This window comes from Temnothorax americanus, unplaced genomic scaffold (assembly GCF_048541705.1).
Source record: "Temnothorax americanus isolate GAGA-0224 unplaced genomic scaffold, ASM4854170v1 Scaffold13, whole genome shotgun sequence".
NCBI classification, from domain to species: Eukaryota; Metazoa; Arthropoda; class Insecta; order Hymenoptera; family Formicidae; genus Temnothorax; species Temnothorax americanus.
Genome location: NW_027509264.1, coordinates 1,400,936 through 1,416,377, shown reverse-complemented (window position 1 = coordinate 1,416,377; position 15,442 = coordinate 1,400,936). Strand labels below are relative to the sequence as shown.

General features: G+C 39.6%; 2 protein-coding genes and 1 non-coding gene across 12 annotated transcripts; 2 read left to right on the top strand and 1 right to left on the bottom strand.

Annotated features, from left to right (window-relative positions):
* Window positions 1–181: 181 nt before the first annotated feature.
* LOC143893969 (uncharacterized) lies at window positions 182–15,277 on the bottom strand. Of its 10 annotated transcripts, none has more exons than XM_077399908.1 (16): window positions 15,159–15,277; window positions 7,834–7,904; window positions 7,560–7,758; window positions 6,743–6,959; window positions 5,588–5,758; window positions 5,041–5,112; window positions 4,880–4,969; window positions 3,960–4,058; window positions 3,701–3,808; window positions 3,432–3,597; window positions 2,501–2,662; window positions 2,133–2,234; window positions 1,651–1,752; window positions 1,063–1,230; window positions 882–950; window positions 182–540 (listed from the first exon to the last, which is right to left on the bottom strand). In XM_077399908.1, the coding sequence occupies exons 2-16, from the start codon at window positions 7,883–7,885 to the stop codon at window positions 425–427; spliced, it is 1,893 nt and encodes a 630-aa protein (XP_077256034.1). In that variant the 5' UTR covers window positions 7,886–7,904; window positions 15,159–15,277; the 3' UTR covers window positions 182–424. The 10 variants fall into 10 exon arrangements, 8 of the variants coding, with proteins under 8 accessions (XP_077256034.1, XP_077256035.1, XP_077256037.1 ...); XM_077399909.1 differs by having other exon boundaries at window positions 15,154–15,262; XM_077399911.1 differs by lacking the exon at window positions 15,159–15,277 and adding an exon at window positions 14,989–15,138.
* Window positions 8,437–8,509, top strand: Trnar-acg (transfer RNA arginine (anticodon ACG)). Its single transcript has one exon. It is a non-coding gene; the product is annotated as a tRNA-Arg (tRNA).
* Window positions 11,664–14,784, top strand: LOC143893970 (uncharacterized). Its single transcript, XM_077399916.1, has one exon. It carries the CDS (start codon window positions 11,849–11,851, stop codon window positions 13,481–13,483), a length of 1,635 nt encoding a protein of 544 aa, XP_077256042.1. The 5' UTR covers window positions 11,664–11,848; the 3' UTR covers window positions 13,484–14,784.
* Window positions 15,278–15,442: the final 165 nt, after the last annotated feature.

Sequence of the window (15,442 nt, the reverse complement as noted above, 5' to 3'; positions counted from 1 at the left end):
CCGAACGCCGGGAACGGGGAATGCAGACCGCGGCGACCCTCGCGGGGATTCCGTGAGATTCGTCCTTCAACCGCGGAGGCGCGGGCGCGGAACGATCGAGCTTCAGAAATTCAGCGAGAGAGATGACACCACTGATGACTTTAGTGATGACAAGTATTGACTATTGACGATTCCTCAGTGATTTGATTACGCATCGAGAGAAGCAAGTTTTATTAAATAATACATCAAAGTAAGCTAAATTGTAATTTAGAGAAACGCTAGCTTTACGTGGCAGTGCTTCGTCGTGAGAGATTTTCTCAGTTCGATGTTACTAAATTATAAAATCGCTCAATGTCAGAAGATACATCGAATGATAATTTTGTTTTATAATCTTTCTCCGCAACGTTCCTTCCGCTACGTATATAGAAATATTGGTTCCTGCTGATTAAGGACCTTTCTCATTGCCACGATTGTGCAGGTAATTACTGCCAGGATAATTGCAGAATTCGCAGTACCCGGGTGGTCCCTGCGCTCCTGGCGGTCCCCTCGCACCAGGAACACCTGTTGACGGTTACAGAATTAATTTTTTAATTACAAATTACGGAATTGGTGCAATATCTTGCGTATAAAGCGCGTGCAATGCCCAAATCGTAGAGATTTTGATTATTCCATAAATTATATTGGAAAAAATCCTTTCGAGACATGTATATCGAGAAAAGTAAAAAACCACCCAACATACGAGAGGTGATTTCATCCCTTAGAATCATTTTTAGGCCGCAAATGAAAATTTCTCGATTCTGTTAACCCCATCTCTCCTTATTAAATGTATGTAAAGTTTTTTATCTCAAAATCAGAATTTTTGCCTTTGCGAGGTTCTCTTGTTAGATATATAATCTTTTTACCTGGTCTGCCTGGTTCACCTCTATCTCCCTGTCTTCCAGGTAAACCGACGCCGTCGTTACCAGGAGGCCCTATTATAAGAGGTAGTACGATTACTATATAGCCATCCTAAGATCTATGTAATATATAATCTCTCATTGCTGTCCATTTAAATAATCTTTTACTGATGTAACATAATTTAACCTGGTAGACCCGTTGGACCAGGCGGACCTTCCAAACCGATTCCCTCGGGACCTCTATCCCCCTTTTCTCCACGTTCGCCAGATTGTCCCTGCGGACCGATGGGACCCTGCGAGCCAGGTAAACCGACGAATCCACGTTCCCCTGGTAAACCCGGTGGTCCCGGGTCGCCTAAACGATCGAAAATTAAGAAATAAAAATCAAGAAACAATTACGATATCGTACAAACAGCGATAAAATTGGCCATGCGTTAAATTTCTTTACATTATCCGGGCATCTTTTTTAAAAAATTGGGTTTGAGAAGATTTCATTACGATAATACACAGAAAATAAAGAAATAGAACAGATATAAAAACTGAAGGTATAATCGAAGATTTGTCAATGATGTTAAAGCGCGTGCTGCCTTAAAAAAAGATATATCCGCTTTAATGCATTAAAAAAGCGTCATGTCCGACGATGAGGGAATTAAGCTAATGAAATTACTCGACTAATCTGATTTTCTGCATGCGCGCGACAAAAGCGTTCCATTAGTCCAAACAGGCTATTTTCCAGACGTTTCAGAGAATTGCTTTGTTCCCGAGTGATAGGTACCTGGGATGCCCCGCTTTCCGGCTCGACCGGGACGGCCGTGTCGAGCCGGTCCCGGTAATCCGGGTAGCCCTCGTAGACCCTCTGTTAGTTCGTTCAGTCTTTCTGCGACACATGCCAATATATCGTTATCGTTGTGAGCGTAACCGCGACGCCGGGACATTAATCCCGAGTCGAATCATCGCTATTGTTAAGTGCCACGTGTATGAATACTATGAATTTACGCCATTCGCATACGTTATAGCTCTAGGGACACGAGGGACGGTGATACTTCAAGCGTTTAAACGGCGATGCTACTACAACGACGCTCGGTTTTGTCGCCTGACAAACATCTTCGCTTGAGTTAGGTCCCCATTCTATCCAAGATTACTCTATAAACTAAGAAAATCCATGTAGTAGCAGTTGATCTCTAACGCGATTAATCCGTCGTGCCGAACGCAAGAAAAAAGCGCAGGGAATTGATGATTCTGACTCGAAGGGTGTACCTGGACGACCTTGGGGACCAGGCGATCCAGGACGGCCCGGACGACCTCGGCCAGGTGGGCCAGGCGGACCTTGCATTAGCGCTGTCATTTCGGTCATCTGTTCTGTATGCATATGGGTAATAACAAGGAAAAAATCACATCACTATTCGCACATATTCCTGTCTTTTCCACTCATGCGCAGTTTTATAATAAGATACAGCCGCCGTCACCCCACTTTCATCAAAGTTACCTGGAGTTTAATCGACTTAACTAGTTTAATTTATATATCTTTACAGCGAAAACGAAGGGAGTCGACGATTGGGGAGGATTAGTTAAATTTTAATTCAATTTCAATTAAATTTAATGTCTACGATAACAATGAAAATTACCTCTCAGAACAGTAGCGCAGATATCGCGAATTTCTGCCTCACTTATACTATTGCCTGGTAGACCTTGAAGGCCGGGTAATCCCGTTTGTCCTCTGTTCCCGGGGGAACCTTGCAATCCAGGCGCTCCATCTAATCCCGGATATCCTTTGTCTCCAGGTTCGCCTAAAATTAATTTTTATATAGTAATGTAATTAATACATTTTTTTATATGATATTTCTCTTCATAATTTCACCCTCTTTTTCTCCCGAGTCAATCACTTAAATATTTAATAAATAATCATCTTTATTGCTAATAATGAAGTACGAAATGAAGTTTTGTAGTTACAAATAACGCAAAGAAAAACAAAAAGAAATTGAAATGTTTATAATAAAATTTCCTATTCTACATTGAGCAATTAACTTTGGTGCTCGAGGTACTTGTAAGCATATAATTTTGAATTACTCATAGATGAGCACAGATTGCGACAAATTGATTTACAATGACTGCGAATGAGCGCATCTGGGTCAGTGATACGTGGAATATCGTGCGCCGCTTGAATCGTTTAAGAGCGCCATTTAAATCGTTAGATCTCAAAAATGATAAATTTTGATCTAACGATTTTAAACCCATATATACGTATTACATATCTTTAAAAATTATTCATATTTTCCATTAGTAAATTATACTCATAGATTAGAAGTTGAAAATAAGCATTACATAAAGTGCTGGTACAATCGAGATTAGACGGATGACAACGAGTGCATTAATCGGACATCCGTTTCTTAATAATCTCTCGCTCTATGCAGAATAACGCAATTCTACATTTCGACTCGATTTCTAACGAGATCGAATTACGTCGTCGGACGCGTGTTTGACGTTCCACAAGCGGATTTGATCTATCTTAATTGAGACTTATCTGATGTTCTCTTTCCGAGGAACAACGTATTGTACCTTTCTCACCCGGCTGCCCTTGAACACCATTATCTCCCCGTTCACCTTTCTCACCCTTGTATCCTGGTGATCCAACAGGATAAAGAAAATCGCTCATATTCCCTGGCGGACCCGGAAATCCTCGAGGACCCTGATCTCCTTTCAGACCCGGAAATCCCATATCTCCCTATTGGAAAATTAATTATTTGACTGCTATTTATCTTACAAAAAAATTTCCTAGCCACGCGTAATCATATCCAAAAAGTTTAAAAGAGCAGCGAAGAGCTTACTCTTTCACCCTTTCGTCCTGGTAATCCCGACGGTCCCGCGGGTCCGATCGCTCCTTTTGAACCTTGCAATCCCGGAAAACCTCTGGCACCAGTGTTACCTGGGGCTCCCTGATAATATACATCTCTTACATTTCTTTCTTTGCATGCCACAGACGTAATATACGTCTATGTTGCATACATGCTGCCTATGTTTTGTAAATGTAAATATTATTTGAATGATTTACATCTTATAATTGTTTGAATAAATAAGGAAACATACTGTTCTTCCTTGTTCTCCCGGCGGGCCATGCGGACCTGGAAACCCAGGCGAGCCTGACGCACCAATTGTTCCCGGAGCTCCGGGTGGACCGGGCAATCCCTAATACGATTTTCTTTATCAACGATCTCGGAAATTATTAAGAAAATTTGAAAAAATGTATGCAGTTTTAACTATCATAGCATTTAATAAATAGAAAATATATTAAGTTTATTCGTTTAGTGATTATAAGGTCGAACAAAGAAGTTTTAGGACTGATAAAATAAAAATCACAAAACGTCACATAGAATAAAATAAATGCTTTTTAATTTTCAATATATTCCCTAGCGATTTCGATGACATCGCTCGTATAGATCATGCTTGTTTAAATGTGTTGCAAGAGAAGCTGGTTCGGCGGTCACATTCCTTTGAATGTCTTTGAAGTCCCCGAAACGTCTTCCCTTCGAGGCGGTTTTCAATTTGGGGATTAACATGAAACCCACAGGGGCCAAATCCGGCGAGTAGGGAAGATGTTCCAACCACGCCCCAAAACGCCTCTCTTTGCCAGCAATGTCGCGCATTCGAGTATCATTGTGAAGATCCAGATTTGGACCCTGTAGGCTTATCTTCATTGTTGCGAAGAGAAAATGTTTCGAGGACGTCAATAACAAAGAGCATTCCAGGATCTATCAAGCAATGTCATCAATGTATACAAGTGTTTCTGGGGAATATATTAAAAATTAAAAAACGTTTATTTTATTCTATGTTACGTGTTGTGATTTTTATTTCATCAGTCCCAGAACCTTTTTGTCCAATCTTATATGATTAATATAATTAGTCGTAAACTAAACTTTATTAGTATTTCACTTTTAAACTGCTGAAAAAGCTTACTCACGGTCTGATATGCAAATATTTTACAAATATAAAACAAGGAGAGGACTTACGTCTGTACCATTGAATCCATGTGGTCCTTGCGGGCAAATCGTGTCACAGCTGGGTTTTATTTGAAGCAGAGAGGCTGCGGCTATGGTCTTCTACGGTCACGTACATTACACTGATCAGATCTCGCGAATCTGTTAAATTTGCCGAAATATGTGGATCTTACCGGTAGCTCTTCGCACGTTTCTCTCTCGTGTCTCGTTGGATCGCAGTTTAAAACCATCCATTGCACGTCGATCTAAAGACAATGCAAATAGACATGTATTTAAAATCTTAGAATGTCATACTGACATTTAATTAAATGTATACCTTTTTGTGTTTTTCTTTCATATGAACAAAGATATTTCTATTCGTTAGAATTCTAACGTCGTCGCGTGTGCATTCTGGATATGGGCCAAAAGGTCTAATATTAAATTCAACTCGTTCTACTGACGGTTTCAGGTTATTTGAAGCGGTAGTTGTTAAGTAGCGGGCCAATTAATTGTGATGGCCGACACGTAATTTCATCTCTGGAAGCAGTGCATTCCTCGCAGTGACATAATAACGATGCAATTCGTGGATGTTAGATATGCATATATGTAAGTCAGCGTTTATAGATGGTTGGATCAAAATTCGTTCAAGATTTTTCGATCAAAAAAGTTAAGCTGTAGATTAAATAGCGCGATAATCAAGCTTCGAATGCAAATCTGATTGATATTATAACGAGGTCTTACCGGTACAGTGATCTTACTATTGCTCATTTTGGCTATTGATATGTTCCCATCGACTTTAATCGGCCCGCGCGGTTTTAGATCTTCCACGCCAGCGAATTCGCAGTCGATGTTAAGAACCAGCTTATTCTTGAACACCCCGAAGTTTACCTTGTGCCAACCCCTGTCGAACACCTGTTAAAAAAGAAATCATACATATTTTTCAATGACGCAAGCTGCAATTGATCAAGTCTTTTTCTTAATATACATATATATAATATACATTATCCTAGACAGGATAATGATGTAGAAAGAGAGGGAGAGAGAAGAGAGAGAGAGACAAATGAGTTTTAACTAAGACTCATTACCGAGAGGCCGCGAAGTTTCGTATTTATCGCATAAATCTATGCTGTTTCAAAATGCAATTAAGTAATCGCAAATCTCATCGATCAAAAGATCCCGAGCGCGTCGGTCGTCGGTCGTGACGTTCTCTTATCGCAGTATCGCCGAGCGTGAGACTCGTTTCTCTATCACGCGAGCGGGAGGATTTCTAATCGTCGAGGCTCTTTGAAGTGACATTTGCGCACGAAACGACCCGACATATTACATCCGTTACATCTGCCCTGTGTAATGGCATGACGATACAATTCACGCGCCTCTACTTTCGCGACTCGGCACGCATCTCACGCAATAGCTTACGCTTACGTAATGATTTCGTGGGGCGAAACACTCATCACTCATGCATAAATAAGTGATCGGCCAAATCGTTTTAACGACCACGACTCCGGCTCTCTCTCTCTCTCTCTCTCTCTCTCTCTCTCTTTCCTCGATGATTTTTTTAAGAAACGACCTACTCGAGAGGCTTTGCGACCGATACATTCCATATCGTGTTGTCGCCGCATATTAGGGCGCGTTTGACTTTAGAATCGTCGATCTGGGGCGGTACGGTGTCTTACGATTAGCAAAGAGAAAGAAACTGGAATGTCGCCTCTTGCAAGAGAAAATCTAGATAATCGACAATTTATCAATTCGGATAATTCTCCGTGTGATTTTGTCTTCGCTGTTTGAGCCCGTTTGGCAACAATGCCAAGCATTTATTTTATAGGAATAGTGGACCATTACGCGCAACAATCCGCGAACTCTTCTAGAATGATGACGGATGTGGTTGACGACACTCACGCGATCATTCACGAAAGAGACCGTCTGTAATTCTCCCTCATGGTCGATCGATGAAAAATCCAGTGTTTGCTTCCTGGAATTCATCGTGATGAGAAGCTGAGCGTCGTCTTTCGCGTCCACGATCTTAATGATGTGCCAAGGATACTTCGGTGATTTTCTAGCTCTCAACGTATACACCAAAGAGAACTCCTCTGTAAACCCGTTCGGTGTGATGTTCCTGGAAAAGAATTCGCACGTGCAAGGAAGATCGGCATTTTCCTTAATCGATATCTTTTTAATGGGCAAACTTACAAAAGGCTATATTGAAGAATCATTAATTTAGACGAAAAGAATTTTCAGTACCGCATTTGATTTCGGATAGGCGAACATTTAAGGTATACTATTTTGAAGTCATTGTAAACTTTGCAAAGGACCCGTGCCAACTAAGGATGCTTTTGACCAAACTCTGACTCACTTAATCGGCGATTATCATCTTCGTTAACGTGGATAGAATTTTTCATTATTTGATACATGGAAAAGACAGTAGAGAGAGAGAGATTGGACGAAACAAATTATATAATTAAAAATTTTGCTTTAAATAATTCTATCAGTCAAATTATGTCCATTTCTATCAATGCAAATTAATGTTAATTTTGTTTCAATTTACTTTTGATCTTTTTCTAATTCTTAGAACTAGAAAAAGATCAAAATTAAGTTAAATAAAGATTAAGGTAATCTACATTGGTAAGAAATATTCGTCGAGACCGAGTTAATCAGGGTCCGCGTGACCCAATAAGTCGGCCTAAGCCATTGTGTCTACGCGTACTAATTTGAATACTTCGTCGGGAGGGTGACATCAGTGTCTCTTTCCAGCCGGTATGCAGTCTGCATTCGATTGCTGCCCCGAACCTTCGTCATGCCGTTGTAACGGGCATCTAGCAGATCCAATTTCAGCTTGCTGATAAAGTCGAATGTCTGAAGATCATCCTCGCCAGACTTGTAGCCGTTGCATAATCCGCGTTTGGCGATGGTATATTCTAACAGAAATATGACCACGAGTTTCGCGAACGTTGCACTTTTCAATTCGTAATATTGTTGCGAAGAATACTTACGAGCACAAGTAATTATATGCGCTATCGCGAATATCCATGTTTGCAGATCCATTTGCCGCAACTGAATAAATCTGAAACAGCGACGATACTTCACGGTGAAAATAATTATTGACACGGTATCTGTTATGCTTTAGAGTAAATCCCCATATGTTCGATGTAAAGAGATATAGGAAATTTCAACTTTTAATGACATTTATAAAGGAAGACATTCGAAAAATATGTTGGCTAATGCGAGACGTCAGTTCAGTGAAAAAAAATTGGAGTGATTCTAACCAAACTCCGATTAACTTAATCGGTGATTAACTTGTCAAATATCTATGCTATTTTGTTAAGATAAATAGAGTTTTTTGTTGCTTAACGTATGGAAAGAAAGATTAGATCAGGGACAACGAATTGTACAATTCGAAGTTTTGAAATTCTGCCGGTTGAATGAATCACCAATTAAGTTAATCAGAATTTGATCGAAGTCGTTATAAATGTGATATTAATGATTTTCAATCTTCTCTGAATGTTGAAGCATTACAATGTAAATAATAATTATCTTTCATACATAGATTCATATGTTTTAATTTGAAGCTACATTGAAGAAACGGGTTCTAACACGGTCCTGTGGCGCAACGGATAACGCGTCTGACTACGGATCAGAAGATTCCAGGTTCGAATCCTGGCAGGATCGGTGAGTCATATATTTTTGACAATACAATTTTTATAAATTTTTCAAAAGTAAAAATTAATATAAAGTTAAAAGAGACAGCCGTGAAATGAGAAGCGTGTTTAGAACGTGTGTTTTATTTAAGATCTTTTTTTTTACTTTTTGCGAACTTCGATTGGCAATCAATTGTTAAGATTATTTTGGATCATGTTTTGGAGAGAAATAAAAAAAAAGATTCAAATTTTTAATCCGATTTGGACGGTTAATCCAATGGGAATCGATGAGCCTACGTAATTACTATCGCGTGTTGAAGTTTCGTGTTGCGTTTCATACACCAGTAATATCGATCGGTGTTATTAATCTTTTAAAGATAAATTGCACTGCTTCTCCCCCATACCTAAGCATCAAACAGGACAAAATGTATATTTCAGCAATCGTTTTTCGAAAGTATATATTTCAGCGATCATTTTTCGAAAGAATATAATTCTCAAGCCTCCTCGGCGAAAGGACATGGGAAATACTCTTTCGTTCCAGAATGATAACTTAGAAAAAAGATATACATGAACGACGTGCGAAGATAACATGGATCAAATTTTGCGTGTTTTGCATTTCCTCACGTAATCTTTAGTCGAATAGAGATTGCGGTTTAAAGTAACAGCTCTTCCTTTTTAATCCAATTAAGATGAGATGTGATAAAGAATTATAAACACAATATTATTTATTTTCGCAGCAGTTTTCTGTAACAGTCGTTATAATAAAAAACATTTTTTTTTAATGATTCGAAAATTCGACAATTTTATTGGCATATAAAGGTGATTCGAACAACCCTATTGTCCCGCAAATGTCAGATTCCTGACTCGATTCTGAGACGATTTTTCCTGTAGCAAAATTTTCGCCAAAACTTAGTTTTCGAGTTATAAAAGGAAATAGTTACCTTATTACGAGCTAAGTACAAGAGGTAGGCAGGGGCATATACAAACACGTAAACATCGTAATCACGTAAACCACGTAATTAATTAATTGCTATACAGAAGAACAATATTCGTCTTAAGCGAGCGGTGTTGCCAATAGTTTCTTTGTATGCTTTCTTGCCGACAGCGCGCTGAGAGGGACCATCCTCCTTGCTGCCTCCTACGAAAATTTTGAGCTTCGTCGAAAGTGAAGGTACGAAAATCCGGTCAGTCTTGGTGATAGCGTCACATTTATAACAACTTCTCCGAGGTTTTACTTCGTTTGCTCGGGCGAAATAAATATCATCTCAGTACGAGGTATGTATACATTTAAAGAAAACGAAACCAAACTTAATTTAAAACATAAAAATTTCATGTTACTATGATTTAAATTTTTTAATTGGCCAGAAAACAATAGTTAGGAGTAGAAATTTTTCAAATAGTGTCAGTCCCCCGAGGAAGATAATCGCGTAATAAATTACAATCAAATATTGTTAAGTATTGAGACAGGATATATATACATCGGAAATTCTATAACTAATAACTATCTTTGATATTTTTTTTATAATTCTATAATTATAATTTTGTTATCAATATTCGTAAATACTCATCAAATTCGTATTATTAAACTATTCAATCTGACGTCTCTGACAATGTTGAGGAAAAAATAGTTTACAAATATATACAAAGAAAAAGACAGATAACACTCACAAGATAGCTACTCTGAATTCTATGATTATTTAAATATTTATTATAATCAAATCATTATGAATATGATTACGTTATCGATATCATATTTTTTTCTGATTTCGATCGATGATCGAAAACACCAATATTTATTCTGTGTTATACACATATCGGTCGCTATTATTATTAGAGAATCCCGGGAAAAAAAACGAAGCGGTCTTATATGCTCATATATGAATTTTGGCCGCTGGTCATATATGATTATATATAAGATTATATAAAGACATAAAAAAATATCTATAAGACCGCTTCGTTTTTTTTCCCAGGATTACAACACTTTATTCGTGTAAACTAACCTGGCAATCAGAGTCAGGTGAAAGTATTATAGGAATAAATAAATGTAAAGTTTTGTGTTTACGATCGCTCCGAGATCTCGGACGGTGAAAAAATTGGCCAATCATATTTAAATAATTAACCGATGCCATTGACCAAGGCCATTGACCGAGGCCATAAATGATGTAAACATAGTTTACAAGGTCGAAGACAGAATTCAAGGCTGACATATCGTCAACTAAACGTATGTACCTACATCCGTTTTGTTTCGTTAGACTACTTTGTTTAGGCCCTCTGATTAATAAATTCAGCATTTTTCCGTAAACCATATCGCTTTAACGAACGATTGAAGCTCGCAACCGATTTAACTTTCATATCTGCACGGAATGCTTTCAATCCTCAATCTCTGCCCAGACAGCAAAACGCCTGTCATATTTGCGCAATATATACATGAATTTATAACGAGCGTTGCGGTAATAACATGTAAAAAGATGCGTCCGCAAATACCTAACAATAGCATTTGCGGACGCAGCTTTTTACACGTATTGAATTTGTTTCAAGCAACGGTTGCAACGGTTCAAGTATAATTCATGTTTACGCATTGTGGCAACAATACATAAATTGTTTTCCGTAACACGTTTGAATAATTTTGCACACTCACGTTTCACTATCTGGGTGATTTTGACTAACTCTAATATTGCTAAAGATTGCCGTTTCAATTTTTTTCATTCGTATGAGTTTTGTATGTTTGTTTATTATTGTAATCCGGAGAGGTGACGAGTCGATAATTCCAATGCGTTAGAACCAATATTGAGGGGGTTTCATCGAATACTTCTAATGTAATAAATTGATGAAAAAAATCCGTTTGCTTAGTATAAGATATGAGGATGTAGGAAAGCACACACAATACACATACACGCACGCACGCACGCGCGATTTTTTCCTTATCTGTGAATCTGTTAGCCAAAATAGACTCGGGAATGTCAAGAAGGTCATAACGTGTTACGGAATACGTTTCGGGTAACGGTCCGCCGTACCTTTTTTTTCCGATTCCTACGAATAACGAATAACATATGTCAACAATACGATACGAATTGTTTTTGTTTGGGCATCAGGGTCGACAGGGTCATCAGATATCAGATCGCGTGACATCCGTTACACGAGGTGGCGCCACATCCGAGGACGAAGTCGAAAGCGAAGTTTTGTTGCTGACACAGGCGAAGTGCGAAGTACCGGCGACTATCGGACGAACCACGAGCCACCGCGGTAGCTACCGCGCCGCGCGACCGTGGACTCGCAGGGGAACGCTCGACGGGAGCGGTGGCGGCGGCGCAAGAAGAGGTAGGACGGTCGAAGAGACTGGACTTGATCGCGTGAGACAAACTCGGACGGGATGCGCATCGCCGAGGTGCAAACGAAAGGAAGAGGCTTTCGCATCTCCGCCGACGTGACTCTGCGTGAGTGCAGCGTCGTCATCGTCGGGAGTACGTGCGGGATATGCGGCAGAGCCTTCAAATGCGAGAGCGACGTTGCTCTGCACACACGATGGCGGCACAACGCTGCCCTGGGATCGCTAATGGACATCTTGGACCACCACAAGATAAATCTCGGTCAGAACGGCGGTCAGAAATTCGACGTGTGCGACGTACCCTTCGAGATCCTCTCCAATCTGAGGATCCACAAACGACTGACGCACAAGAATAGGCTCAGGCAGAGAAGGAGACGCCAAAAAGGTATGGTACGCGTGAAATTCAAACTGAACGGCGTGACGACGACGGACGTGAGCCTGGATCGGAGGTACATAAAGCTGCAAGATAGCCTTGGGTATATCGTCGATGTTTGCACGCAAACTCCGGGCTCCTTCGAAAATGAGGGAGCCGAGAGAAAAGATAACCGCGCTGGGAATATCGATTTGTCTTTCCCGAACCATGTTGTGGACGAGAGTCACATGCAACACGGTATACGGCCTGACAAAGCTGCGAATCGATACATTGTAGGTAAATTTGCGTCTACCAAAGGCGACGCGATAGCGAGTCGCACGGTTGTGGTGGGGAAGAGTCTCGCAGAGATCTCGAATACGCCACATAAAGGCGCAATCCCCGATAGCAACAGTTCTTGCGAAAAACAGGAAGATCGTTGTTATCTCGCTTCGCAGGAAACCACAACTGACATGGTTATCAAAACTTTTTCCGATAGCATAGACATCCGCGATAAGGAAAATTCGCCAACGACGAACGAGCGAGAAAAAAAAAATTGTTCAAACGAAATTTCATTCGACGACAACAAAGTTCCTCTCGCCTGCCAGCCGGAGAAATCCGACAAAACGTCACCTATGTCCAAGCAAAATTCTTGGTCCAGCGAAAGCCCTCACTATTCTATCAGATGGTCTGGTGAAGTTGCGGGGGCCAAAGAAACCGCTGAATTGACCAATTCTTTCATAAATTCCATGGAAATAATTATTAATAACGGAAAAAGTTGTGGTTTTGACGGAGACGCGACGAAACGTTTAGCTCCTCCTTTATCTCGACTTCACAAGAAAACAGAGTCGGTGAAAACTAATTCGAACATTGACGATGATGTGCAAGAAGTGCTGCGAATAATGAGAGGAAATACGCAAAATGACATCAATCACGAGTCGCCTAATCGTATGGAAAGAGAGATGCTGGTACAAAATGCTGCAAGCAACACGTTGCCTTCACAGCTGGAGCCGACTATTTATCCGGAAGAATGCGACGTTGTATTTACGAATTTCGGACCGTCCAATTGTCCGTCATTCATGACCATAACTGAGAGCGAGTATCAGTTCCTGGCGAATTCGTTCAATAGAAAGCTGGGTATTTATTTGGAGGATCTGGACCATTACGGGATTAGACTCTGCAATGATCTACCGGAAATTAATAACAACTTGGAAGAGTACGCGGTATGTGCTCACCAGGATATCTTCGAAACGTGGAAGCAATCGGACGGGTCGCCGTATACTACGGAACTGAAAGCCAATGACAACGAAATAGCTGTTGTGCTAGACTGAACATATTAGCAAAGACTTGACTAGCGTTGGAGACCCGACTCCTTAAATCTGTTCAAGGCCAAGCAACGAACGTGCCAATATATTATTTTATTTTCCTTTTACGTTGTTTTTAATTTTCTTAAATTTTAAGAAAGATATTCGTGATATTAGTATATGTTATGTATTTTTTTCTATATATGTAAGTATTGATTTATCTTACACACATTCACACACAAACGTGTGTGTATTTATAAAATCGACAAAGAAGAGCAAACTTTCTATATAATTGTTTTTCTTTTCTTACTCTTATCATTTTCACTATTGCGTTGTTTTCTTTATTGAAACAAATGAGCTGTACAAAGGACGTGTAATACTTCAAGCGAATTGAATAAGTGTGATACATCAAGTTTCAATTTCGAAAACAAAGACTTGACTTATGGTAAATAAATAAAAATCTAAACGTTTTATTTATGAGCATAGAAAGATGCTTGAAAACTATTCTTGATGTTAAAAGATCTAAATGTGAATAATTCGCAATTGTTAATCTTGTTCGGTTATCGACTCTTGCCACAAGGGTTAGTAAGAGCTTCTAAAATTTTAATAAGATATATAAACATTGTTGTTGATTATATTTTAGCAAATTAACAATTTTTTAAAGCAATAAGAGAAAAGACGAATTATATTCTTACTGGTTTAAGTCTAAACGGTCTAAACGTTATGTTATTTGGATTTTTCTTCTTTTTCTCCCGACTGCTGCCAACCTTCGGTTGGCGAAGACGAGAGAGTATGCATTTCATTAACTTGTGCGATTAAATAACCGTTTTGTAACAATAGTCACGTTAATCGTATGGTTCCGTTAAAACTGGACGATTATGTCGATTATAGACGTCTCATTTCGCTATATTCCTACTTATATGTATGCTTATATACATATGCTATTAGTATAACCATAGATATAAATTTTTATATTCTTATACGTTTCGTCAGAAATTTCTTTTGTGTTAGGTTAGAGTTACAAAAGTTACAATATGTAAGTTCACGTACATGATGTTCTAAGAGAAAAAGAAAAATTTCTCATTCGTTTACACGACTCCTCTTCTGATTTCGTCGTCTTCGTCAATATCGCGCACCAAGTATGTATGTCAGTCAATTTTTCTAAGAGTAGTACTGCTGCCAAAATGTCGTTTTCCCTAGCACTTAGGTATACATCAGCGGCGCTCCTATTTTTTTGAAAGACAGATACAACGTTATAGAAAATTAGAATATTTTAGGATTTTTAACATTCTACATGTTTGTAATAAATATTTGTTAAAAAACATCAATTTCTGTTTTTATTTTCCCGTAGCATCGCGTTAGAAGAATTTGGTGAACGCTACGCGGACAATAAAAGACAATAGACAATCCCTATATACAAAGGAATAAGGAAGGATTGCCACGATTAAAGTCGCGCTTAAAAGATCGATCCGTCTACCGTGGTAATAATATCGCGTGTCACGTGTGGCGGAATAAAAACGTCCACGCGTTACCGTTGTTGCTTGCGTGACTTCCTCGTCGCTTCTTGTCGGTGTCACGCATTCGGCACGCACGCACGAGTCGGTGAAAAGCCTCGAAGGGGGAAGGGTGAAAAGAGAGAAAGAGAGAGAATTTCTGGCGATACACCACCGCCGGCTTTAGTATGTATTAGTATGTACTTAACGATCAGCCGCTTCGCTTCCTTCGAAATAGAGAGCACGTTACTTTCGCGATTCCGCGAAGCGCGATAACACTCGAGATGCAGGATGCAACACGATACACAGCATTGCACAGCCGCACGCTAACTGATAAACTCGCTGGACCTCATCGTCGGGCCCCTCTACCGCGGCCCTCTCAAGTAGGAGAAACCGATTCGATCTTATGAGTCACAAAAGGAGAGAAAAGACGGTCGTCGAATCGGTGCATCAAAGGCAACTGGCGGAATAGAACTCTAATAATTGGCATCGC

Excerpts from the sequence above, each read along its gene's own strand:
- LOC143893969 (XM_077399908.1), bottom strand. The coding sequence starts at position 7,885 with ATGGATCTGCAAACATGGATATTCGCGATAGCGCATATAATTACTTGT. Across the intron at positions 951-1,062 it reads TGGTCCAACGGGTCTACCAG|GGCCTCCTGGTAACGACGGC; the intron begins GTTAAATTATGT and ends CTCTTATAATAG. Across the intron at positions 541-881 it reads AGGTGAACCAGGCAGACCAG|GTGTTCCTGGTGCGAGGGGA; the intron begins GTAAAAAGATTA and ends AACCGTCAACAG.
- LOC143893970 (XM_077399916.1), top strand. The coding sequence starts at position 11,849 with ATGCGCATCGCCGAGGTGCAAACGAAAGGAAGAGGCTTTCGCATCTCC.